Source organism: Mangifera indica, chromosome 6 (genome assembly GCF_011075055.1).
Source record: "Mangifera indica cultivar Alphonso chromosome 6, CATAS_Mindica_2.1, whole genome shotgun sequence".
In the NCBI taxonomy this organism is placed as follows: Eukaryota; Viridiplantae; Streptophyta; class Magnoliopsida; order Sapindales; family Anacardiaceae; genus Mangifera; species Mangifera indica.
In genome coordinates, this window is record NC_058142.1 from 14,204,741 (window position 1) to 14,229,224 (window position 24,484).

General features: G+C 28.6%; 1 protein-coding gene across 1 annotated transcript; it reads left to right on the plus strand.

Annotated features, from left to right (window-relative positions):
* The first annotated feature begins 896 nt into the window (after positions 1-896).
* Positions 897-2,419, plus strand: LOC123219772 (phospholipase A1-IIgamma-like). The gene is made up of 2 exons (XM_044641753.1): positions 897-1,541; positions 1,640-2,419. The coding sequence occupies exons 1-2, from the start codon at positions 975-977 to the stop codon at positions 2,258-2,260; spliced, it is 1,188 nt and encodes a 395-aa protein (XP_044497688.1). The 5' UTR covers positions 897-974; the 3' UTR covers positions 2,261-2,419.
* Positions 2,420-24,484: the final 22,065 nt, after the last annotated feature.

Sequence of the window (24,484 nt, forward strand, 5' to 3'; positions counted from 1 at the left end):
GACTTAATTGGGAAGCGCAAATTGTTTTTGTAAATGGAGTGCAGACTTGTGGTTGAACAGCTCATTTTATGTGATTCAATTAAAAAGATCTCATTTCTTGCTTCCAGTTCTCTCAAATTTTCTTCGGTTCTTCATTTCTCAAACGTTGGATTCATACATATTTCTTGATGATGCAAATTTTACTATGTCATAGCTGAAATACTGTTTAATGGAAGGCGGACCAGGTATTGGTCAAGGAATAATAAAGTCATCATTCTTGGGCAACAAGCTTAGAGGAAGACAATTTTTGCTTTCAATTATTATTATTTTTTTCTCAACAAAAAGAAAGTTCACCCAAAAACCAGCTAGAATATATTGAATATTCAACACATTTGTAATTTAATAGCTGCATGTTTCCAAATTTGAATCGCTCCAATGTAAAACAAATAGCATTATAGAAAAGTATAGACGTTTTTTCTTTTTGCAAAGTCGAGTTGCTTACAACTACAAGTCAATGACAATGAGTGATCTGAAGAAATAATTGACTTGGACTTCTTCCAAAATAAACTTAAACGAAAAATGTACGGAAGAAACAAAACAAATTACTAGTCAGGCGTTTAATGTAAAATTCATTCAGATTCATTTTATTTGTGGAAAAGTCTTTAATTACTGCTTGCTAGTATCTGAACGAATGAATCTACGTGCGCATGAGTCAACAGCATCGCCGAATTTGATTATTTTGGGACGAAAATTCTTTCGAAAGAGACAGATTTTTATAGCAATTTCCTGTGTAATTTATTGTCCACCATTTGTTTGAATGTGTCAATGATTAATATTCACTGTGTCAACTTAAACTGAAGTCTATAAATATCATCGGGCTTTTCTTTGAAAGAACACATTACTCCATCTGCCTTCTCTTTGAACGAGTACGAACATTACTACATTCTTAATTAATTTTTCATATTCCAAGTCGCAACACAAAAGCAAGAGCATTGATGGGTGACATAGCAAAGAATTGGAAGCAGCTAAGCGGAGAGAATGAGTGGGAAGGTCTCTTGGATCCTCTTAACATCAATCTCCGCAAATGTATAATTCACTACGGCGAGAGGGTTCAAGCTGTTTATGATTCCTTCAATCACGACAAGTCATCTGCATTGTATGGATTTCCTCTATACGCACCGAAAGATCTTTTCTCCAACGTTGGCCTAGAGAAAGGAAATCCTTTCAAGTATACCGTCACCAACTATCTCTACGCAATGACAGATATTGATTCCAGTATTGATTGGATAGTCAAGGACCAATCTTCGTGGATCGGTTACATTGCAGTGGTCACAGATGAAGGAAAGGTTGCTTTAGGAAGAAGGGACATTCTCATTTCATGGAGAGGAACTCTTTTGACTGGCGAATGGTTGAAGGATGTCAATTGGCCTCTAACTTCAGCTTCCAACTTACTTGGGGAAACTCATCACAATCCTAAACCTCATGTGCACCAGGGATTTCATTCACTCTACACATCGTCAAACCCAAAATCACAATACAATAAATTCAGTGCTAGAGAACAGGTATTGAGCTTTTACTTAACAGTTTAAAATTTGGGATAATATGATTTTCGAGTCACTAATGAAAGGATATTTTTTCTAACTAATTACTTCATATATAGGTACTGAGTGCACTTAGCAAATTGGTAGATAAGTACAAGGACGAGGAAATCAGTATAACAATAACAGGTCATAGCTTGGGTTCAGCACTTGCAACATTAAATGCAGTGGACATAGTTTCCGGAGGATTTAATAAGCCCACGGGATCAGATCAAGCATGCATGGTCACAGTTTTCGTGTTTGCAAGCCCCAAGGTGGGAGACAAAGGCTTCAAGACTGCGTTCAACAAACTCAGCAATCTTCATCTTTTGCACATCAGAAACATCAACGACATAGTTCCTAAATTGCCTTTTATTTTCTACTTTAAAGTGGGAAAACAATTCAAATTTGACACAACCAAGTCAACGTACGTAAAGGCTGATACTGCTAAGCAAATAGGTGCTTTGCATAAGTTGGAGAATTATCTTCATGGAATTGCAGGGACGATGTCTGAAGAGAGTGGTAAATTTGAATTGATTGTTAAACGTGATATTGCACTCTTGAACAAAGGAGCAGATCTTTTGAAGAGCGAATTTGGTGTACCACCTGAATGGTGGGATCCTATGATGAACAAAAGAATGGTTCAACAGAATGATGGCTCATGGAAGTTGGAGTATTATGTTCCAGAGTGTCCTAGTGCTTAATTTTCTTGAGGAAAAAAAAAATGTGTTTAAGCACTCAGCTGGGCATCCTAGTTAAAGCTCTTTTGTTCATTTTTTAGTTTTTGTGTATTTAATTCATTTTTTTTAGCTTGTATCTCGGTCTGACTATAATAAATGTCATTGGTATTTTTCCATTGTTTATACGATGTAATATTTGTAGAATAAATTAAAGTTCAGCATTAGAATAGCAAATATGGCTACTTGTTAATTTTTCCAGAAGCTACGTTTGCATCACTGCCATATGTCACCAGTACTTGTTAATAAGGTAATTTGGGTTTCCAAAGGGGTGTTGAAGTGTAATTTTCTTTTTATTGGTAAGTATGTCCAAGACTAACCTTGTTGGATCCAAACTATTTGGGTACCAAAGAATAAATGGATGAATTTAACTCGCAAGTTTACCTTGATTCTAAGAAGAAATCCTCTAGCAAATGATACTTGGGCACTAGATGTTCAAGACACATAACAAGAGATAAAAGTTTATTCTTTTTGTTGGAAGGCCAAAGATGAAGGAAACATCAACTTTGACAACAACTCCAAAGGAAGGATAATTGACATCAATATAATAGGTAACTATTTTTTCTCTATTAATAATGTTTTGTTGCTTGAGGATCTTAAACATAATTTACTTAGCATAAATCAATTATATAATAGACGTTTCAAAATTAGTTTTTTATTTATTAAGTTGTGAGATTGTTGATGCTAGCACAAATGTGATTACATTCATTGAACATAGACATTTTAATATTTACATTATAGACTTGCCCGACATTGTATCTAAAGACCTATGTCTCATGTCAACTGTAGAGGACATGTGGCTATGATATGAGAGATTAGGACATGATGTTTTGGAAAAGCTTTCAAAAAGAAATTTAGTAAAAGGTTTACTAAAACTAGTTTTAAAAAATAATCATATGTGTGACGCTTGCATGAAAGTAAAACAAATAAGAGTTTGCTTTAAACCAACAAATTGTGTTTCAACTTCTAGACCCCTACAACTTTTACATATGGATTTGTGTGGATCATCTTGAACTACATGTGTAGGTGGAAAACATTATTGCAATGTAATAGTTGATGATTTTTAAAGATTCACTTGGAGTTTATACCTTGCACATAAAAATGATGCATTTAAAACTTTTGGATGCAAATTCTTTATGCTCAACAATGGGAAAGATAATTACAAAAATTTGATGCCAAAATAGATGACACAATTTTTCTTGGCTATTCATCCACCTCCAAAGTGTTTAAAGTCTTCAACAAGAGAACTTTCTTAATTGAAAAATCTATACATGTGATATTCAATGAATCTTCTAAGTGTGTAGATACTAGAAATGAGAAGGAAGTCAAAGAGTTCATGGAAGATCTAAAAATGAAAGACTTTCCTTAACCAAAAAAAGAACAAGATCATCAAAATGAGGTTGAAGAACAAGAAGACCAACAAATTCAACCTCAAAAGCCACAAAAGGAAATTGCATATCCAATGGTGAAGTATGAGGTCAAAAAAGGCAAAATCATTAGAGATCCCACCCAAAGAGTTAGAACAAGAGCTTCACTAAGGAATGCATGTGAATTTGTGGCATTCTTATCACAAATAGAGCCAAAGAAAGAGGAAGAAGCTCTTGAAGATGAGAGTTGGGCGTTGGCCATGCAAGAGAAGTTGAACCAATTTAAGATAACCAAGTTTGGGAGCTAATTCTAAGGCCAATGGATCAACTCACTATTGATACAAAATGGGCACAACAAAACAAGATGGATGAAGTCAATACTGTTATAAGAAACAAGGCTAGACTAGTTGCCCAAAGCTACTCTCAAGAGGAATGTATAGATTACAATGAAACTTATGCCCACGTAGCTAGACTATAAGCAATTATAATATCACTTGCTTATGCATACCATTTAGATTTTAAACTTTTTCAAATGAATATTAAAAATGTTTTTCTAAATGGTTCTATTTAAGAGTGGTGTATGTTGAATAAACTCTCAGTTTTGAAAATTATGAATGTCCAAACCAGGTGTTTAAACATATGAAAGCTCTCTATGATTCAAAACAAGCTTTTAGAGTTTGGTGTGAGAGACATAGTAGATTTCTGTTATAGAAAATGGTTTTATATAAGGTAAGATCGTATCACCTTATTGTAATATCGGATAATTATTTTATTATTACTATTGTTATTATTATATTAAATATTTGGAATAGCATAAGTTTATTTTAAGGAAAGTTTGAAATATTTAAAAAGGGATAAGGTGAGTTTGAATTTTAAAAAGGGGATAAGATAAAGTTGAAAATATGTTTTAAGATATTTTTTTAATTAATTAGGAGGAGGCTAATATTTGTCATGTATGAGAGATGAAGTGACCTCTTTGAAGCTTACATAGAAAAAATATTTTTTTTCATCCAGCTCAAACATTCTGGAAGAGTAAAGAGAGATTATGAATGTTAGTTTAAAAAAAAAAATGTTGGAAAAGGGTTGAAATAGTAAAGCAGTTTTGTCAGAATAATGTCTTGTATTAAGGTAAATCTCTATATTTTCATTTATTTGTTTATATATATAAATTATGATTTGAGGATTAGAGTTTGTTTTAACAATTGCAATTCGATTGTGCTATTATAGGGTAGAATATGCGTTAGTTTGCATTGTATATTATTTGTTCCATCATAATAGTATATTAGTTTGTAAAATAAACAAGAGAAAATATGTATTATTTTTAAATTTTTATTGATAATATTTATGTTATCCTTGAAGGTATCTATTTGTTAATAATAATTTTTCATATATATTTTAGCCTATGTTAATTTATAAATCAACTAAATTTTATTGAAATCTAGAATTTTTAGTCATTTGCTCATATACTAACTTTGTGATTTAAATTGCTTGTTTAAAGTATTTTATAATTTTCATTTAAGATGCTACAGAGTATTTTTAACCATTTTATGAATTTTCTTTGATTTTATAAGTTATAAAAATAGCATAAAATTAGCTAGAATCTTTAGGTATTAAACTTGGAATTTTTTTATAGAGGTTGTAATCTGTAAAAGAATTCATATTTTTATAGTTTTCTTAAACATTTTTAATTTGAATATTGTTTTATATATAAATGAGTATGTCTAGTTGTATGATGGAAATTTTCGTAATTTTACTAATTAAATATAATTTGTGAAAATTGTTATAAGATTGAGTGTTAAACCCAAAATTTCTATGGCAAAGTCTGTGGCTAGTGAAGACAATTTCGTAATTTTACTAATTAAATATGATTTATGTAAATTGTTATAAGACTGGGTGTTAAACTTGAAATTTCTATGGCAAAGGTTGTGACTTGTGAAGACAATTTAATTTTTAGAACTTTCTGAATTATTTTTTTAACTTGAATATTTTTATAAATAAATTAACATGACTAGTTTAATTCTGGAAAATTTCACAATTTTATAAATTATATGATATTTATTAAAATTGTTACAATATTGTATGTCTAATCTGAAAGATTTTTAACAGTGTTAGTGATTTGCTAAAGAAATTTGTCTTACCTAGTCTTTTTAAAGTATTTTAGGTTGATTTTTGTTTTTTTAAAGCATAGATATGTAAAGTTTATTTTTGAAAAATTTCATAATTCTTAAATTTATATAGAATTTTATAAAATTACTATAAACTTTAGATATCAAACCTGAAACTGTTAATAGTGTTCTTATCCTGTGGAAGAAATTAATTTTTTGAGAATATTTTATATCCTTTTAAGCTGAATATTTTTTTGGTAAACTATTTATACATCTTCTTTGTCCTTGCCAAGTTTTGTAATATTTCTATTTGTATAGAAATTTAAAAAATTCATGAAAGAAAGGTTATACGGTATAGACATGTGTTAGTTAGATGTAGGGTTCTTCATTTGGGTACCTTTAAAATTTGTAAAATAAGGTTTGAATTGAGGTTTTTCAATGGAATCTAAAAGGATTTCTAAGAGTTATTGATACAAGTTGAATTCGTTGATTGTGGCTAGGAATCCAGTAGGTTTTGCATAGTAGCTTGAAACATATAAATGTGGATTTTTTGCTCTTAATCGAGGTAAGTAGAAACTATTTTTTTTATACGTATAAATGTTATATGTTTGGAGATGATAGTTAAATCTGAAAATTTTGATTTTTGTAAACTATATAATAGTTTATACACGTTTTCTATTAAAGCCAAATATTTATACAAATGTTTTCATAGCTTATATAAACATTTCATTTAATTTATATATAAATACTTTCGTAAGTTATATGAATATTTCATTTTGTGTATATAAATGTTTTCATAAGCCATTTGAATAGTCGATTTTGTTTATATATAAATTCACAATTTGTATAAATATTTCATTTTTGTATATATAAATATTTTCACAAGTTATATGAACAATTTGTTTTGTTTATATATAAATGTTTTCATAAGTTATATAAATATTTTGTTTTGTTTATATGCAAATGTTTTTGTCAAGGAAAAAAGTGTTTTTGTAAGCATTTCTTTTAAACCAAAAGATGTATATAAATATGTCATTTTATGTATATATAAAGGTTTTTGTAAATGTTTCTTTTAAACTAAAAATTTATATAAATATTTTTCGTAAGTTATGTAGAAATTTTACTTGGGTACAAGTGTTTTTAAAAGTTATATAATATAGATATTTTGTTTTGTTTATATGGAATGGTTTTTGTGAGTTATAAAATATTTCTATACACATTTTTATTTTACCTAAATTTTGTTTAGTTAGACATTTATTTACAAATTTATTTTGGTAGTAACTAAAATAAAGTTACTTATGGTGCATTTATGATATGAAACTTTGTATGTATATGGTTTTGACTCATTGTCCGTAGTTTTTGAATATTTGCTCTGAACTCTGAAACTATAAGTTTGGTTCAACTGGATTATTTGTTCTGTTATGCACACTTCTGAATTTTGGTCGAGTCACTGAGATTACAAATGACATTTGATTCTGAAATTTTAGCCAAATCATTGAGATTACTGGTGACATCTGATTTTGAAATTCTGATTGAGTCACTGGGACTAAAGGTGACACTACATGACATGAGTCTGAAAGATATTTTTGACTTGAGATTGATATATAATATTTCTTTACTTCAGATTGATATATAATATTTTTTACTCAAGATTTATATATAATATTCTTTACTTGAGACTGATATATGAAACGTTCAGAAATATTTTGGTATTTATACATTATTTTATATGTTTAAATATTTGATTTCATTTAACCCTTTTTGTCAGTATTTGAATTAAATGTTTTTGCACACATATTTTCGTTTAGTTTTTGCTTACCAGATTGATGGCTCACCTCCTCGTCATTAATTTTTTGTAAATTAGATTTTGATATAGAGTATGAGTGGCTGTTTAGCAATTGAGAAATAAGGAGCAAAAAAAGTCAACTCATGAAACTAAAAAAAAAAATTGTATCTATTTGATCGTATGCTTTCTATTGAGTACAATTATTTTTGTTATAATGTTTTGAGGTTGAAAAAAAAATTAAGAGGCCTATCAGGACATTATTTGGTTAAGAAATTTATAAATTTTATTATATGTTTATGTTAGTTTTGAAGTGTTACAGTTGTGGTATCAGAGTTTATGATACGATTCTATAGACTTTAAGGGAATAAGTATGATGTTTTAATGAGTTTAAGACATGAATCTAGTAACTCATTAAAGAATGGTGAGATTGAGGATTTTAAAATTAGATCCAATAAGATTTATTTAGGATTTTTTATAAGATATGAGAAGTTACAATATATATCTTGGTTTATGGTATATAATATGCATAGCATTGTTGATATACTAATATATGATTTATAAAACTTGCATGGTTAATTCGAATGGTAAGTAATTCAATATAGATTTGGTATCGTTAGACATGAACAACTTTTGAGGTTATAGTGGTATAGGGATGGTTAAGTTGACAATGTACCATGCTAGTATAAATTCTTTTATAAAAGAAGTTTTGTGTCAACTGTCTAGGAATATAGAATTTTGATTTCCAAAAATGTGAAATTCTAATACTGCCTTAATCTTTGCCATTTAGAGCACGAAAATATTTATAAAGGTTTGAAAAGGATTATTAGCTAGTGTAATGTCAAATAGGTATGTTAAGACTTGTTTAGAAGATATCTCTATATTTAAGAAGTTTTTTAATATTTTTTTTCCAAAGGACTTGCTTGGTCTACACCTAGAAAGAAAATAAGTTTGCAAATGCCTTAGTGTTAGAGACTACTCTTATTTTTAAAGGCTCCTTATAGAATGAGAGTTAAATGAGTTAAAAATTTAATTATTGGATTTATTGATTAAGAGTTTCATTCATCCTAATGGATTACTTGGAAGTTCTCTAGTGTTATTTGTGAATTTTTTTTTTTTTTGATTTTTTGACTGGTGTTAACTATTCCTTTTAGCAGTGGTGATTTCCTTATTTATTGTAATATATCTAAGACATGTTTGAGATGTGTATTAATGAATATGGTAAGGTAGTGACCTATGTTTTTGGGAAATGCAAGAACTATAAACGAAATGTTCTGACTCATGATTTGAAATTGGTTATCATGATATCCACTTTCAAAATCTAGAGGAATTATCTTTTAATGAGAAATGTGAGAGTTACACTAATAATAAAAAAAATTCTTGAAGTAGTTATTCATTCAAAAGGAATAATTTGTAACGAAGTAGATAGTTAGAACTTGCAAAGAATTATTATTGTCATAACAATTATTATATCAAGAAGGTGAATATGATAGTTAATGCTCTTAGTAAAAGGTCATAAGTATAACACAATTGATTTATACTCAAAAACATATTTTGGACTGTTTCAGGAAATGTGGCATCAAGGTAGTATTGGTTAGACAAGTGGTTAAGTAATCTCTTATTGAATATAAAGATAAAATCAATACTTACTAAAAGATTTAAAATGGCTCAAAAGAAAGATCAATTATTATTAGAGATTGTTGATGAAGTAAAGAAATGTAATAAACTGAAATTCAATTTTCTTGATAATGATATTTTGAGGTTTGAAAAACAAATGTGTGTGCCTAATAATGATAATTTGAGAAGATAAATTTAAAGATTATGAGTTTCCTTATAGTTTTGATCCTCCCCATGTGTGGCCTTCCACCAAGTCTCTCAAGCTGTCACAACGTGTTAAGAAATTATTTGCTTGACCCTCCCCATGTGTTAGTCTACCAACCAACCCTTAAAAAATTTGTTGAATAAGGACAAACATTGGAAACCATTGACTAAAAAGATTCATTTCTGAGGACTAGAGTTATCCCATTGGTAAAGATGTACTAGAATAATCACTCAAAAGAAATAGGTCATTTGGAAAAGAAGAATAAAATAAAGATGTACCCCCAACTCTTTGAAGTTTAAGGTATGATCTTATTCGGGACAAGAATTTGAAACTTTTTGGGACTTAGTGGATTCATTACAGCTTGCTATAGAGTGAAGCTTAGTAATGTACAAGAGAATATTCACTACTTTAACATTATTCCCAAATTAATGTAATGCAAGGTATTTGACTTAACGCAAATGTAATAAAGACTATATCATAGATAAAGAAACTCAGAGATCAATATGGGTTGATGAAATAGTCCTAGTCAATATAGATGATGCATTCGTTGTATCATATATATATTTATTAAATATGGAAATTCTAAAATTGATAGAATTTAATGAAATTCTCATCTAGAATTAATATTAATGCAATTAGATTAAAGTTTAAAATGTCAAGCATGTGTCATGGAAGATGATTGAGAACATAATGAACTTTCGATTTTGTGTCTTATGTGAGATACTTTAAATTTTACTATGTAGTTACAACAATTGATGTGTATTTGATAGCATTGTATCTGATACATAATCTCTGTGATCTAGTTAACCATAACATCTTAGAAAATAATGGCTTATTTAAATGAGAATGATACTGAATAGAGAGAATTACAATATCTGACATTTGAAATGCATAATATCCTAGATAAGCAAAAGGCTTTAGAGGTCATAGATCAAGTTAGGATAGAGTTGTGGCTGACTAAGGGATAGAAACCCAATCAATGCCTTACACAAACGTGTTGTGGATGCACATCACCTTTGTAAGAAGCCAGACTTACTTCATGTGATATCTTGATTAATTTCATAAATAACAATCTGGTATATGAGTACCAATAATGTTCAACTATATATGTCATAAGTATGGTTTTAACTTAAAAGTTTAAAGGAACTGCAGTCCCTAAATAAAGACAGTTGATAGTTGAATATGATTGAATGTCAAATCTGATTATGAAACTAAAGTTAGTTATATGTAACCTAATACATGAACAGTAGGTTTATTTAGAAAAGCGGTCTCTTCCTGATAGTGGGAGTGTATAAAAGTACATATGACCCACAATGAGAAAAGAAAGACTTTTGTTAGTCGTTCTAACCACATAGAATTAGAAGACAAGCGCCCTTGACGTAGCTAAACTTGGTACTCGTGCAAACATTACAGAATCAAGTTTTAAAAGTAAGTGGCTTAAGTCCTAATATAAGAAAGAGATTGTTTAATGCTCAAAGAATAAGAACAAGGAATTGAAATAGAAGAGTGGCAAAAATAGTATAAGAAGAGATAGAAACAAGATGAATAGTTACAATAGAAGTAGCGAGTATTATATTGCCCTTGAATAAACAGAGTTGAAAATGATAATCTTGTTCAACATAAAGTGATGAAACTTTGTTTTCTAGTACTATGATATTAACTGAGTATTATCTTACGTGGATTATGAACTCAAAAACTACTGACCAAGTAGCTTATGATAGAAGATTTTTAGTAGATTTCTATCGAATTCTAAATAAAGTAAATTAGATGTGTATAGACAACAATACAAAAATTGTAGTAAAAGGAATAGACATGAGCAAATGAGTTTTGTAGGTGGTCAAATCCTATACCTACACGAAATCTAATATGCCCCAAATATTCAATAAATCTTAGTCGAAGTACTTGTTCTTCTTAAACTAAGATATAATTTGAATTTCTCTAGGTATTTTATTGAAATGCGATATAATTGATTTTTATAGATTTGGCTTGTTGGTTGAACAGTTGTAGGGTATTTGTCATCTTACATTTTGATAATGTTAAGTTTTTTATTATTTGCTTCACCTACATGTATGGATATGAATGCAAATACATGACATACTACATTGGGGCATGTTAACCTAGATGGGTTGAATAAATTGGCCTATGAAAGTTTACTAGGAACTTTCACATAAATAGAACTGACCACATATAAACATTGCCTAACCGAAAAAACTTTATTTCGACAAAGTTGTAAGAGTTTGACTTACTTTGCAATCTATATACTTAAGTATATGTTTTTCTATGAATGTAAAGTTTGAGAATATATCTCATATTTCATTATCAATGTCAATAACAATACTAAATTCAGTCTTGTCTACTTGATCTCTTATAAGTCAGAAGCAGTACACTGTTTTAGACACTATATATAATTGAGGTTTAGAATCAATTAGATAAAATAGATAAGAGTTTTATGTACTCACTGAGGTTTTAAGCATTTGTTCCCAAAGTTCAAGGAACTAAGTAATAAAAAATAGTATGGCAAACTGTAATTCCAAAGACTTTTCAACAAACCAGTGTAGTAGAGAAAAATATTTAAACTTTATTGGAAATGGTTAAGTCAATGAAGGCGTAAGCAAAATATCAAGTCACTTTGTGATGATATGATGTTTATTGTTGTTTGTGTACTTAAACCGATTGCTTACTAATCTAGTTGCTTCCATTCCCTATAAGTACTATTAATCTAGTACTCGTAGTCACCATACAAGGTACAATCCTCTCTTACACACATATTTCTCTAGTTTGTTTTCTTTGATGTCCACACAGTATAACTAACATCTTTATTTGTTGTCCATATAGTACAGCTGATATCTTTCTTTGCTGTCCACACAGCACAGCTCGCGTGAAAAGATTTTAAGCATGCTTTCTGCTTTCCTGTATCATATGAGTCATTATAAAACCAAAAACACTTGTTTTCCATTTTCTGAAAACATGCATAACTTTGAAAATGTTTTTCCTCTTTCTTTATTTTTCTAAAATCATGCATATGTTATGATTTCTCATGTATACATGTATAACCATAATATGAAATATGCCCATTTATTATTTTTCCTTAGTCTTTTCAAGCCTCAGCGAGCATCAAATTATTTTCTTATGTATTTACATATATCTTATGCATTCCATTTGAATATACATATATATTATGATGGTTTTTACACATATCATGCACATAATTAATTAAAATTAACCTTATGGATAAAATTACATGTTTACCCTTAATGCAAATTCTTTCATTAATTCATCATTTCTCATATATTGAACACACAAAATCCACAAAACTAACCCTAGGAATATGAAATGTCTAAAATTCCCATATGGCCAAAAATTACATCATGAATCCTAATGAATTTCTTTATCTTTTTAACCATAAATCATCTTAATTCTAATACCTTACACATTTATACAAGTAAAAGTTATTGAAATACCCTAACTCAAATTACTTCAAATATGTAAAGTATGAAATTCTTACCTTTTCTTTGCTAATTAGGTGATTTAAGTCTATCCTCCTTCTTTTCTTCTTCCTATCAACATTAATCAACCAAAAACATAATCATGCATCAAAACTCTAAACTTGACATATCTTAAAAATTAAACTTTTTACCTTAGAACTTACCAAAATTGATAATACAACACTTTTTATAACTAGAGGCTCTGTAAATTAAGTGGTTTAGCTAGGTTTTTTGATGAATTTTGCTTGAAGGAAAAACTTTAGTTCAAATTAAACTTCATCACAATTCTTCAAAACATAAAGATGAGATTGTTTCCACTCATTAATATGAAACTCTCGAGTCATACTAGATCTTAATGAACGTCTATGATGTGAAAATATTAATAATTCACTTTTGTTTTTTGGAATATCATCATCATGATTCTAATCAAGACAATTAAAGTTTGTTAACTATATTGGACAGGCCTAACCGTTTTGGCTTCAAAGGTTAAATGACTAGGCAAATGGACCGTCACAACAAAAAATGAAAAGGGAAAATTCATTTCTAATTTACAAAGGGTTATGGAAATTTAAGTTTCAATTTGCTTTAACTCATTTGTTAGTTTAGAACCCAAAATTTTGATAAAGAAAAACAACTCAAAAAGTGGTTCATATATTGATTTGGGAACAATACCACATAATGCAAGAGAAGTAAGTGTTATAAGAGAACATGATAATCATGACTCATCAAACCTAAAATATTATCTTCTTTCATAAGAACACAATGCGAAATGTTAGATGAAAATCTATCTAGAACTTTTAATTTCTTTAAAAGAAAACAAAAAAATATGTTTTTCTTTTGGAGATAATGTGTATGATGCAACGAGAAACACAAACTTATTTCCTTTTTTTATTGGGTGCAACTCTAGTCTGATATTTATTGCTTCCATATCAAGATGAATTCTAACAATATCTTTGGTCCCCCCTTTAATGTTCATAATTGTTCCAAACACATTATCACATATGTTTTTCTCGATATGGATCACATCCAATCATGCCACAACATAATACTACTCTAGTATGGAAGTTTGAAAAAACATTTTTCCTTATTCTAATTATCCCCTCTATCATCATGTAAAACTTTTGTTTTTTTTTTCCTAGCATCTTTTGATAAAATGATCCTTTCTAGATCTTTCATTTGATTTAGAGTATCCCCACCAACAAAAGGTTTTAGTGGTAATCCATACTCTTTTGTGCCATTAAATAATTTCTTGTTACTATGCCATTTGTGGTACATTGGTAGATATGAAATATTGTTTTTTACTATTGTCTAACCTCATAGAAATTGTATCCTTATTACAACGAGGACAAGCCAATTTACTCTAATGCTCCAACTTGACATGTTTCCATATGCAGGAAAGTCATTAATGATCCACAATAAAGCTACATACATTTTGAAATTTTGGTGAATTGAAGCATAAAATGTTTCAACTCCTAATTCCTAAACTCTTTCAATTCTTCTATTAAAGATTACAAATAGACATCAAAAGAATCCCCTGGACATTCAGGACCAAGTATGAACAATAATAAAATGAAATTAGAATTTTTCATGCACATACAAGGACGTGAATTGTATAGATTAAGGAATATTGGCCAAATGCTATATGAAGTCTTAGAATAAGCAGATGGTTGGAACACATCACTTGTAAGACTAAGTCTCACGTAACAAAGCTTTAAAGCTAAAATTTTTGTGTATTTCATCAAAAGATTTTCATTGTAAAAAAATCAATTGGGTGTCTCATTACTTCATCATCCACTATTTTTTCATGATGTTATCTCATAAACGACGTTATCTGTCTTACTAGACATGAATGGCCTTTGAAGTCTTAACTTTAAAGGGAAGTATTGTAAAATTTTTATTTGTTTCCTTTCATCATTCATTCCAACTTTGATTTCTCTGCTACAATTATCATTTCTCCATCTTAAAGCACCACATATAGTACAAAAATTAAACTCCTCATCTTTCTTCCAATATAACATAATTATTAACACATGCATCTATCATTCTATAAGAAAGCCTAAGATCTTGAATAATCTTCTTTATCTCATTTTATGAATTTGGTAGTGTTTAACCATTAGGGAGTAATTTGTCTTTTAACATTTGTAATGACATGATAAATGACTTATTACTCCAACGACCAAGGCACTTGATATGTAAAAGTTTGATTATAGTCAACAATTTTGAAATCCTAGAAACCTCACATAATGGTTGCTTGAAATCTCTTAACAATATATTGAATTTCCTTGCTTCATCATTAGGACTCTTTCTTGAACATTATGTCTTGAGCCAATGAAATTCACTCTATTTTGTTGAAGTCATCAAAGCTAGGGAAAAAAATCCCTCATAATCCCATGAATTTGTTCCTCTCTTCTAGTTTCTACTATCTCATCTTCTTCACCCTTATATTGATATTCACTTAACCTTTCTCCATGGTGATACCAAAATGTATAATTTGGACTATTCTATAATATGTTAAATAAGTTCCAACCACCGTACAACATCCAAAGTAAGTGTTATTACACTTTACACATGGACATCGAATTTCATAGTTTAAGAGGTCCTTAATGTGTTATTTATGTGTTTTACTTAATTAATCATTAACAAGATTCATCCAACGCTTATTGGGTGCCATTACTTACAAAGAATATCACTAAACTAAACTTACCAACATCAACGGAAGGCATAATGAATTTCAATCTATTAATATGAATAAAAAATATAAACATGTAAATTTCAAGTCTAGTATAAGTCACCAGATTAACAAATTCGCAAAGATTTCAAATTACCAAATTATTCAACCTAGAATCAATTAGTTTTGCAATTCTAAATTTGGAATTTTATTAGTTAGACATGGTTTGAATATCTTTTTAATATTTATAATTTTTTAAGAGTAGTGTTATATGTATAACTTTATATACAAACAACGATATGTCATCCTATGATTGGATATTTGAAATTAAAAATAAAACAATAATCAATCATATAATGATACATCATTGTTTGTGTAACCTCTTCTAACCAATAAGTGTGTTATAGAAAAACGACAAGAGTTCCCTTATTTTTGAGGGCCTGGGGAATTTTTTTTTTAATTATGCCCTGTAACATTTCTAATTAGCAATTCACACAAACCAGTTCTACCAACTGGTTGGATTTTCATCAACTTAATCACAATTAACAAAATAAGTACATAATAATAACCATCATAAAAATTACCATCCACAAAAACTTTATAACCAATTTCCATGACTAGCCATATATATACACATATATAGATATATATATATATATATACATAATCACATATATGCATATAGGAAATCAAATATATATATATATCCACCAATATTTATATCAAGTATATATTTATGCATATATTCACATATACATCAAGACATATAAATCAACAAAAATATGGTGTCTTTCTCTTTTAGCCTCATGTCTCACTAGTGCTCCTCGGGAACCTTTGCTGCAACTCTTTACCTGTAAAATATTAAATTAAATGAAGCGGTCATGACTCAGTAAGAAAATCATACTCAATACTCAAAGCATTTTATACCAGTACTAATCTCTTCTATACTCAACGTGTCTGGGCTATTCACATACAAAATAATCAATACGGAACACGCATTAAACACATAGCATAATTCTCTTCTTTCACCCATTCATTCATTTCCTTACTATACAAATATGATTCACTTATTATGATTTATGTATGTATAAGTGTCATGACTTTTCTATGTTCTGATCGTACATTTTTCTCAACTCTTTATCAATCACATAGACTTGCATGCATGATTCTAATGCAAATGACTTTCATAAAATATTTGCTAATTCTTTCTCTTTTTTTTTGGTCAAATATTTTCATTGACCGGTCTAGACTACATAAGACAGTAATCGCAGTCACTGTACAACGTACAATCCTCTCTTACATGCATATTTCTCTATTTTGTTTTATGTTGTCCACACAGTATAGTTGATATTTTTTTTTTGTTGTCCATACAGTACAACTAATATATTTCTTTGCTGTCTACATAGTACAATTGATATTTTTCTTTGTTGTCCACACAGTACAACTCACGTGTAAGGATTTTAAGTATGTTTTCTACTTTCCTGTATTATATGAGTCATTATAAAACCAAAAACACTTGTTTTCCATTTTATGAAAACATGCAAAATTTATAAAATGTTTTTTCTCTTTCTTTATTTTTCTAAAATCATGCATATGTTATGATTTCTCATGTATACATGTATAACCATAAGATGAAATATGCCCATTTATTTTTTTTCCTTATTCTTTTCAAGCCTCATCGAGCATCAAATTATTTTCTCATGCATTTACATATATCTCATACATTCCATTTGAATATACATATTTATTATGATGGTTTTTACACATATCATGCACATAATTAATTAAAATTAACCTTATGGATAAAATTACATACTTACCCTTAATGCAAATTCTTTCATCAATTCATCATTTCTCATATATTGAACACACAAAATCCACAAAGCTAACCCTAGGAATATGAAATGTCTAAAATACCCTTATGGCCAAAAATTACATCATGAATCCTAATGAATTTCTTTATCCTTTTAAGCATAAATAACCTTAATTCCAATACCTTACACACTTATACAAGTAAAGTTTATTTAAATAACATAACTCAAACTACTTTAAGTATGCAAAGTATGAAATTCTTACATTTTCTTTGCTAATTAGGTGATTTATGCCTATCCTCCTTTTTTTCTTCTTCCTAGCAACATTAATCAACCAAAAACATAATCATCCATCAAAACTCTAAACTTGAAAGCTCTTAAAAATTAAACTTTTTACCTTAGAACTTATCAGAATTGGTAGATCTACACTTTTTATAATTGAAAGCTCCAGAAATTAGATGGTTTAGCTAGGTTTTTTGATGAATTTTGCTTGAAGGAAAAACTTTAGTTCAAATTATTGAGATTTTTGGCTAAAGAAGAAGAAAATGAATAGTTGGTTGGTTTTATAAGCATTTTGGACTAATTTATCCTTACCCTTTTCTAAAAATGACTATTTTATCCTTGGCCAATTACCAAAAACCCTTAGCACCATTATATAATTTCAAGTGTGCCATTCAATTTTCATTCCCATTATGTCTCTTAAATCCTTTTAAAATGACTATTTTACCTCCTTTAAAAATTATTACTCATTTAATAGTTTTTTATAATTTTTTTACAATTTCTTTAAACAAGAAGTTATAAAATCAACTCTACGGGTAATTTTGGAAGTAGAGTTCACTGGCATACCTAAATCCAGGTGTTACAGTTTGTGTATACAAGTTATGCATATAGTTTTATTTTTTTGATATTTTTATTTTGTTAACTGTTCGTTTGGGTTAGTTTAGGCTACACAATATAGGCTAATTATATGGATTTGACCCATCAATGAGGAATTAAATAAAACATGGGCTGACCCAAGTTTCATTTAAAATCCAAATCTTTATATAGCTCATACATCTTTAATTGTTTGTGTATGTTTAACTTGCAAAATCAATTAACTTGTGCTTGAAAGCTTTATAAGTCCCATTGATTTTGGAATACGTTGGATTAATAGTTTTCTCATGCATTTTTTTGACTAATATTAATCAAGATAAAGATTTGTCCCTATGAGAAATATCATATTCAGTACTTTGTCTTAGTTTAGAAGATCAATTCTATGAGAATAACTATCAGGCTTTTTCAATTTTTCGTGATATAAAATATCATAAATGAAAATAACATGATCATATGCTTTAAGTGTTTTCATTTTTTCTAATAAGGAAATTAAAAGGCACAATTGTATCATCAATAATATATAAACTATTATGGACAAAGATCATTTTCAATAATTAATCAAATGAAATAACATAATATCTCCTACTACAAACAATCATGTTAGCTTCCAAACTATTATCACCTGCATATTGAATATCTAAAGAATTGGTGATAGAACAACAAACATCTACATAACACTTGATGTCAATGTCTTTGTCCATTTTATTTTAAAATTATTTTAACATTTTTTATTTAGAAAATTTTTCAATGTTTGCTCTCATTGAAATGACAGTTTATGTGAAGATAAAATAATATGAAGTCACATGATAAATCTTAGATAAATTTGAAATTGTTAGTGTTTGTCCTAAAAACCATTCGTGTTGTTAGTTTCAAGGCATTTTATCTTGTATATAATCTTTTTAAATAATTCATTAATAAAGAAGTTGTTCTTTTGTTCATGTACATAAGTTGTTTCCTTTACTTTATGATAATATAAAGTATGTGCATGAACTGTCTAGATAACTTATTTAATACAAATTAAATCATAGAATTGTTTCCTACAAATGTGATATAACTTAGAAAATTATATCATATAATAGGCATATTGAATATCTCTGTTGAATGTCATGAGATGACATTAGTGTGAGTGAGAATGATGGTCATGTTATTATGGTATTAGTATGGATTAATAATTAAATATCTATTTTTTGAACATGACCAATAATGATAAGTCACATGGTTATTAAATTGGAGTCAATAACTTATCTATAAAGTAATTCTTTGACCTAAAACATCATGGTTGGATCTAATACGGATAAACATAATTCATGTAATGTGTGAATACTGGGTTAATCACATTCTATATAAAAAACCATATTGGTCACGTATTGTTTGTATATGAAGATGAATGATGATCAATATGGGATCCATTGACTCAAAAAGTATTGGGTTTTGAATATCTATTGATTCAATCCAGATTTAAGTTTGAAGCAAAAGTTGATAAATATTCGAAATCAAAATCTCTAACCAAAATATAATGCAAGACATGCGAAGTATGTTTGTAATGATGTATTTTGAATATTTAAATTGACGATTCATAAAAAATAGAAATTAAGACTTTGGTAACCTATGAGTTTAAAATCAATCTGGATTGAATAACTAAAGGATATTACCTACATAGAAAGTATGATTGAAGATATTAGGTTTAATGGAGTATTTCTTCACAGTGGTTTAAGGGCTATGACATATTACTAGATGTTTATCATAATCGTTGAGTATTCGGATACATTTTTGGATCATCTAAAAAAGGACTCAAGGCTACACCATAGTAAACCTAAAGGGTCACACCAATAAACCAACTTTAAAGAGGGAGAATTAATTATCCAAGGATGGCTAGCACCTTCTAAAGGATAATGAAAATCATATAAAATGTTATATGAGTGCAAAAATAACATTTTAAATGTTAAGATGTTGATGAGATGAAATTAGGGTGGCAAACATATAAATTTGATATACATACATGGCAAGGCTTCAAATTATGAATTTTTTGGGCTAAATAAGAATGTTAAAATTGCAAAATGGGCCACTATTATACAAAGTGCATTTTTGTTTATTTTGAGCTAATATAAGCATTCTTGCACTTTACTTTCTTTTACAAAACAAATTAAAAGCTCTCTCCTCTCTCTAAGTTTTGCTTGGAAGGTGTATTCCTTTGGAGCTTCTTTAAGTGAGAAGCTTAATCCATCATCCTATATCCCTATAAGAGGCAAAAGAGTAAGTAAAAGTTTCATTATTCTCCTATATGCCTTCATCATGCTTTGATTCTTGTTCTACCTACATGTATGACATTTCTTGCATCTTTTTCTTCATATTTTATCTTAAAAATGGTATCAGAGCTAGAACAGCTCCTTGCATGTCTTTTTGAAGCCAAATATGTGTTTAAAATACATAAAAATATGTATTGATATCATATATATGCATGCATGTTCTAATTTTGCCATGAAATCCATATTTCCAAGCATGTTCTCCCCTTGAATGTCATGGCTAGATTGTCTTGGCTGGGTTTTATCTTTCTCTTCATGTTCTAGTGTTTTCAAAATAAAGAACATGTAATATATGACATGTACATGATGAAGTGCTCATGGGATACATGTATATATGTTTGATTTACACATGCATATGTTTTTTGGCTTGAGAATTTAAATTGAATCCTGGAATTTTTACTGATGCATGTTCGCTGAATGTATATGATGATGTACATTGAAAATTTTATGTTAATTTTGTGTATTTTACATAAAATGCATTTATAATATATGCAAAAGAAAGTTTGATGTATGGAGATATGTTAATACATTTGTATATACATGTTGAAATGTTCATAATAAAAAATTTTGGATTTTTCAAGTTCATATTTGGACATGTTAAATGATGTTTTAATGTTGATTAGGACACTTGGGTGAAGATTATGATGTATGTGATTAATGTAATTACATATAATCTAAAAGGTATGATGCTTAGTGAAAGAATATGCATGTTGTTTTGAATGGTAATGGATATGTATAAGCCATGAGGCGATGTGCATGATTTTTTTCACTTTAGTTGAATGAAAGATTGTATACAAGAATCAACTTGCATTAATATGATTAGGAGTATTAGTTGAATGAGACATTGTGTACAAGTATTAACTTGCATTAATATGAACACGTGTATGAGTTGATAAAAGTGCATAAGGTTAACTAACATTTAATGTTGTTTAAATATGAAAGTTGTCATGGTCTAGTGTTAGGTAAATGTTACTTAAAATAAATATCATAAATATTTAAATAATACACATCATGTTATTTATGCTTAAATGACTAAATCATTGCATTTTTTTTATTAGATAATATTTTATTGATTAATGTTTAATAGATTATAAATGAGTTTATAATTTATATTAACTGTTAATGTGAATGTTGGATGGATGGTTGATTAAGGGATAATCATGGGTGTAATTTGTCTTCTTTCAAAATTGGAATAATTTGGTTGTAATATTCTTTTAACTAAGGGGTTTGTATAAAATAACCTCATTCCATTTATTTAATTTTATTCTATCAGGACTACGCACCTTAATTTTGAATGTTATTGAAGCAATTGGACAAGGACCCAAAGACGATCTGAATGAAGACATAGACCTAGGTGAATAGTTTGTCATTAAGTTGTAATTTCAAAAACCCCATGATCATCCCACCATGTTTTAAATTATGTATAAATGAGATGTATGTATGTCATGCTTAATTGAACTTAATTAAAATTAAGTTAAACCTAAATCTTCTTAATTAACATTATTAAGTCTATGTCTCTTGTCATGGGATAATTAAATTCTACAATATAGATTTTAATATCCCAAGATTTCTATTATGTTAAGGATGTAAGATTTATGTTATTGGATTAAATTTATTTTATTCTTGAGTGAGTATTTTCTTCATGACCAAGAATTCTATTATGTGAGGACATGATAAAAATGTTATTTTAGAAAAGCATGATGGTTTGGATTTAACTAGCCTAGAATGCTAAAATTTCTATTATGTGAGGTATCTAGAGCAAAAGGCATGGAAAAGGAATTGAGCCTTATATAGGGATATAAATGGAAAGGGTTTTCTATTTATTAAAATTAATTAACCAAGATTTTTATTATGTGAGGTTAATTATGTTTAATAAGAATTTGATTCCTCATTAAGAAATTTAATCTAATAGAATTTTTGGATCTGTCTAAATGAGTGCGAGATTTGAATAAAATAGTGGGAGCTAATGAGATTATGTAATAAAAGAGTTTAAATTCATACATATGTTCAAGATACTAATAAAAATTAAATTTTCCTTGCAATATTTTCTAAATGATTATGATAATAAAAAAGAAATGGCCAGTAATGTCTTATTACAAATTCTAAATAATAATATATTAACCAGATCGAACTTTAAAGATTAGCTAAGAAATTTGAGAATTGTTCTCACCTTTGAAAAGACTACGTATGTATTGGAAGTACCCATTCCATTTAACTTGGCTCCGGATGCCACAGATGATGAAAAGAAAATTTTCAAAGTCTAGCAAGATCATAAACTAAAAGGTTGAAGTTATATGCTAGCTTCAACAAACAGAGAGCTTCAAACAAGGCATGAGAAGATACAGAATATGCTCAATATACTCATGGCCTTACAAAAGTTGTATGACAAGAATGTTTTGAGATTGAACAAAGTTTTATATTTTGCTAAAACTACTAGAAATATAATTTATGTATTTGTCTTATGTAAAAATGGTTACAATGTGCAATTCAATGTTATTGAATGTTTGATTCATATTGGAAATTCTTTAGTTGGCAAAGCAATAAATATAAATGGTTTGTATATTTTGGAACTAAATAGTCTAAATATTATAAATTCTATCATGAATAAAAGATCTGGAGAAGAAATTAATCTAAGGTTACTTTGGTTTCATCGTTTAAGTCATATAGGAGATAACAAGATAATGAGATTAGAAATAAGTGGAATTTTGAATTCATTAGGTTCTGAACCCTGTCTAACTAGTGAATCTTGTCTTCAAAAAAAACTAACCAAATCACCCTTTAAAAGTAAAGGGGAGACATTCAAAGTACTATTGAAATTAATACATTACGATATATGTAGGCCATTTGATGAAATGGTGAGAAATGGTTTTGAATACCTCATCACCTTGACTGAAGATAATTCAAGGTATAGGTATGTTTATTTAATAAAATATAAATCTAAATCCTTCAAAAATTCAGGGAATTCAAGAATAAAGTAGATAAACAATCCAAAAAGAATATTAATGTCCTTAGATCAGATCATAAAAGTGAATATTTAAGTATAAAATTTTGAAACTGCCTAAAGGGAAATGGAATCATATCTCAAATGACTTCTCCATACACACCACAACACAATGGTGTATTAGAAAATGAAGAATCGTATCCTATTAGTTATGGTATGTTTCATAGTAAGTTTTACGGACCTACAAAAATCATTATGGGGATATACATTACTTACTATTGTGCATATTTTGAATAGAGCACCGTCCAAATCAATTTTGAAAACACTATATGAGATGTGGTAAGTAAGCCTCCCAGTGTTAATTATCTTAAAATTTAGGGATGTTTAATTTATGTTAAATTAATTAAAACCAATAAGCTAGATATCAAATCTAAAAAGGCTCGGTTCATAGGAGATCTTAAAGATTCTTTAGGATATTAATTTTACTTCCCAATTTATTAATAGGAAATATGCACTTTTTTTGACCAATAGATATATGGGAATAATAATAGGGCTCAAAGAAAATTTTAAAAAGCCTCAAATCAAACAGGTTGAACCAAAAAAGTCCTCTCAGTATACCTCTACATTTGTGTGCCAATGCTAGTTCAAAGATCTTTTAGAGTATCAAACCTCCAAAAAGATACGAATTTCTTCATGAACAAAATTTTGAATCTCATTTAGTGGGAGAAATAAATCATAATGATGATCCTAAGAGTTATAAGAAAGCAATATTGGATATTGATTTAGATAAATGGTTAGAAGCAGTGAATTCTAAAATAGAATTCATGCATACTAATCAAGTCAAGACATTTGTTGATCCACTCGAAGGAATTGTTTCTGTTAGCTATAAGTGGATTTTCAAGAGAAAGATTGGTAGGGATGGATAGGTGGAGACCTATAAGGCATAGCTTGCAACGAAAGGTTATACTAAAAAACAAGGGTTGGAATTTGAGGAATCTTTTTCGCCCATGACTATGGTTTAATTCATTTAAAT

Bases quoted from the DNA above. Each gene is read 5' to 3' on its own strand.
- LOC123219772 (XM_044641753.1), top strand. From the start codon at position 975: ATGGGTGACATAGCAAAGAATTGGAAGCAGCTAAGCGGAGAGAATGAG. The intron at 1,542-1,639 runs GTATTGAGCTTT...CTTCATATATAG, and splicing joins AATTCAGTGCTAGAGAACAG to GTACTGAGTGCACTTAGCAA.